Source organism: Pteropus alecto, unplaced genomic scaffold (genome assembly GCF_000325575.1).
Source record: "Pteropus alecto unplaced genomic scaffold, ASM32557v1 scaffold3, whole genome shotgun sequence".
Taxonomy (NCBI): domain Eukaryota; kingdom Metazoa; phylum Chordata; class Mammalia; order Chiroptera; family Pteropodidae; genus Pteropus; species Pteropus alecto.
In genome coordinates, this window is record NW_006442484.1 from 68,794,759 (window position 1) to 68,797,055 (window position 2,297).

General features: G+C 48.0%; 1 protein-coding gene and 1 long non-coding RNA gene across 5 annotated transcripts in view; one reads left to right on the forward strand and one right to left on the reverse strand.

The window, feature by feature from the left end:
- METTL21A (methyltransferase like 21A) overlaps positions 1-2,297 on the reverse strand; it is a 56,028-nt gene that overhangs the window by 52,688 nt on the left and 1,043 nt on the right. For 3 of the 4 annotated variants that reach the window (XM_025039494.1, XM_015596760.2, XM_025039493.1), the window contains exon 2: positions 1,217-1,395. In XM_025039494.1, coding sequence (XP_024895262.1) covers positions 1,217-1,363 — 147 coding nt within the window. In that variant the 5' untranslated portion in view covers positions 1,364-1,395. Of the gene's footprint in view, positions 1-1,216; positions 1,396-2,111; positions 2,290-2,297 lie in introns of those variants that run through there. The other variant, XM_006921395.3, reaches the window with a different exon arrangement.
- LOC112470327 overlaps positions 1,404-2,297 on the forward strand; it is a 28,639-nt gene continuing 27,745 nt past the window's right edge. The window contains exon 1 of the long non-coding RNA XR_003042945.1: positions 1,404-1,701. This is a non-coding gene — a long non-coding RNA (uncharacterized LOC112470327). The remainder of the gene's footprint in view (positions 1,702-2,297) is intronic.

Sequence of the window (2,297 nt, forward strand, 5' to 3'; positions counted from 1 at the left end):
TTACTGTCACAGAGTTTCTACACTCAAGGCTTACAGAGCTCCTCTAGCAGAGCTGATATAAACAGTCTCAGATTTTGCTTGTGGGAATGTCCAGTTCCTGAACCAAGTTCAAGTCAGCAAGGCCACAATGTCCCCCACAGGGAAAAGCAGAATAGCATCCAAGGCACCTGGAGCTGCATTCCTCCCTCCTGCATCCCTGACAGTCATCACCCCACAGGGGCCCTCAGCATATGTTATCAGGCATCTAAAGATAAGTTTTAGATACTTGATGTGTAAGTATTTGCATATAATTCTATAAAAGCACTGTATACTTTTAACATAATTTTTAAATATAGTTTGTTTTTCAAGGCCACACACTATTAGTATAATTAGCAATTCCTCTTCTTGGTGAGCATTTTGGAGGCTCACCCATTCCTCATTATTATGCATCTTTATTACTTGGTCTAGGAATACTTTTCATGCGATTCTTTGGACTAGCTTCCTAGAAGTGGTATTACTAGGTTAGAATATATTGAGTTTTATTCCGCAGTGTTTCTCTAACTTCCCTAATAACAATGCTAAGCCTATAAAATTGTATATATGCCAAGCATTTATCTAACATTAAATGAGTTCCCACTGAATCCCAGGTGTGGCGATAGATGCTGAGAGCAAGTCACTGTCACAAGCAGCTGAAAACAGTGCTGGAAGAGGAAGTAAAAAAAGCAATTATGGTGTAATTTTGCAACCATTACAACTATAGAAAACTTAAAACACATGATCCACTTTGGGCTTTGACATTTTACAATATTCTGTTCAATATTTTAAAAATTAAACTTAAAAATTAATGAGCATCCAAAGCAGTTAGGGTCTCCTGCTTTCCTTCCAGTCCTCCCTCTTATCTGCTGGGTAAACTACCGGCAAGTCATTTAATTTCCCTCAGCTTTCCTTTACACATCCTTAAAATGCAATCTATTTGGGTGGAATTGGGGCAGGGGAGTAATTCTAATGGGTGGAAGTTTTTTTGGGGGGCGGGGTGAGGAAAATGTTTTAAAATTGAGTGTGGTGATGGTTGCACCACTCTGAATTCACTAAACACACACACACACAATTATACACTATAAATAGGTGAAGTGCATGGTATATGAATTATATCCCAATAAAGCTGTTATTTTTTTAAAAAAATAAAGACCAGTCTTATAATAACACACAGTCTTATATTCACACAGGGCTTACTTACCGCATCCCAAACCACAGCTGCAACTCCCAGTTGCCTCCAGTCCTGCCGGATCTGGATAGTGTGGTTTGCAAAGGAGAAGGTGGCAAGAGGCTTGTGGAATTTCTGCAACCCCATTAGCGCGGTCTCCTCATAGGGCACTAGGGCCATTTCTACTGCTCCTACTCTCTGCTCCCTTAAACCTGTTGGGCAAAAGAGTCCTGAGTGACGCTCTGGCCAAAAACTGCATTATCTCTTAGGTGGCCCCAAATGCTTAAGGTCGCTTTACAAGTTCAAAAGAAAAAGGAGGTGAGAGAAGCTTTTGTCTAATTCCTTTTGCCTGACTCTTCCTTCCTCTGAGTCTTCTGGGAAGTCAGATTTGGCTCCAAGGCCAAAGGATGTCTTTGGGCAACAGCACTCAGAACAGTACAACTCCGGCAGGATGCTCTACACATTTCGCTGTTCGGAATCCGTGAATTCAGAGCGGCGTAAAGGTGCGCGAGGAGGAGGTAAAGGGCCCGGGGGAAAGTAGCGCTTTCTAAATTTCCCAGACCCGTGTGGACTGCAGCTGGAATCTGCTGCAGTCGGCAGGGTAATTTTTGTATTGTTTTGGTCTGGCCTCCACCCCGTCCCAAGGGGTGCGTTCAACCGCTCTGACAACCAGGGACGCGAACCCGCCCTTCGTCTGGGTGTGCACGGCTTAATTATCCTGCGTTTTGACGCCAGCTGCATATATACGGTCGACGCAGTTCCATCCCCTAGAGACTAGAAGTGAAAGACACTCATGGATTCCGAGTCGCTTGCGGGGAGAGCGGGACCGCGGGTCAGGGATGGACTCGGGCGTCCGCGGCTAAGAGGCCTCCCGGGAGTCCCCCAAACCTGCGTGCGACCGCCCCCTAGAGGGGCGACCAGTACGCACTTCCTTCCGGCTGGCCCCGGGGCTCTGCGAGCCGGCGGGGGTGGGAATGCGAGATGGGGGAGGGGCCGCAGGGCCCTTTGAGCCCCACAGCCACGCGGGACGCCCGCCCACCCCGGGGGTGGCGGGAGCTGCCGGGCGGAGGGCCCGGGGCGCGCCCAGGCCGACCCCGAAGCGGGGTCCCGCGAC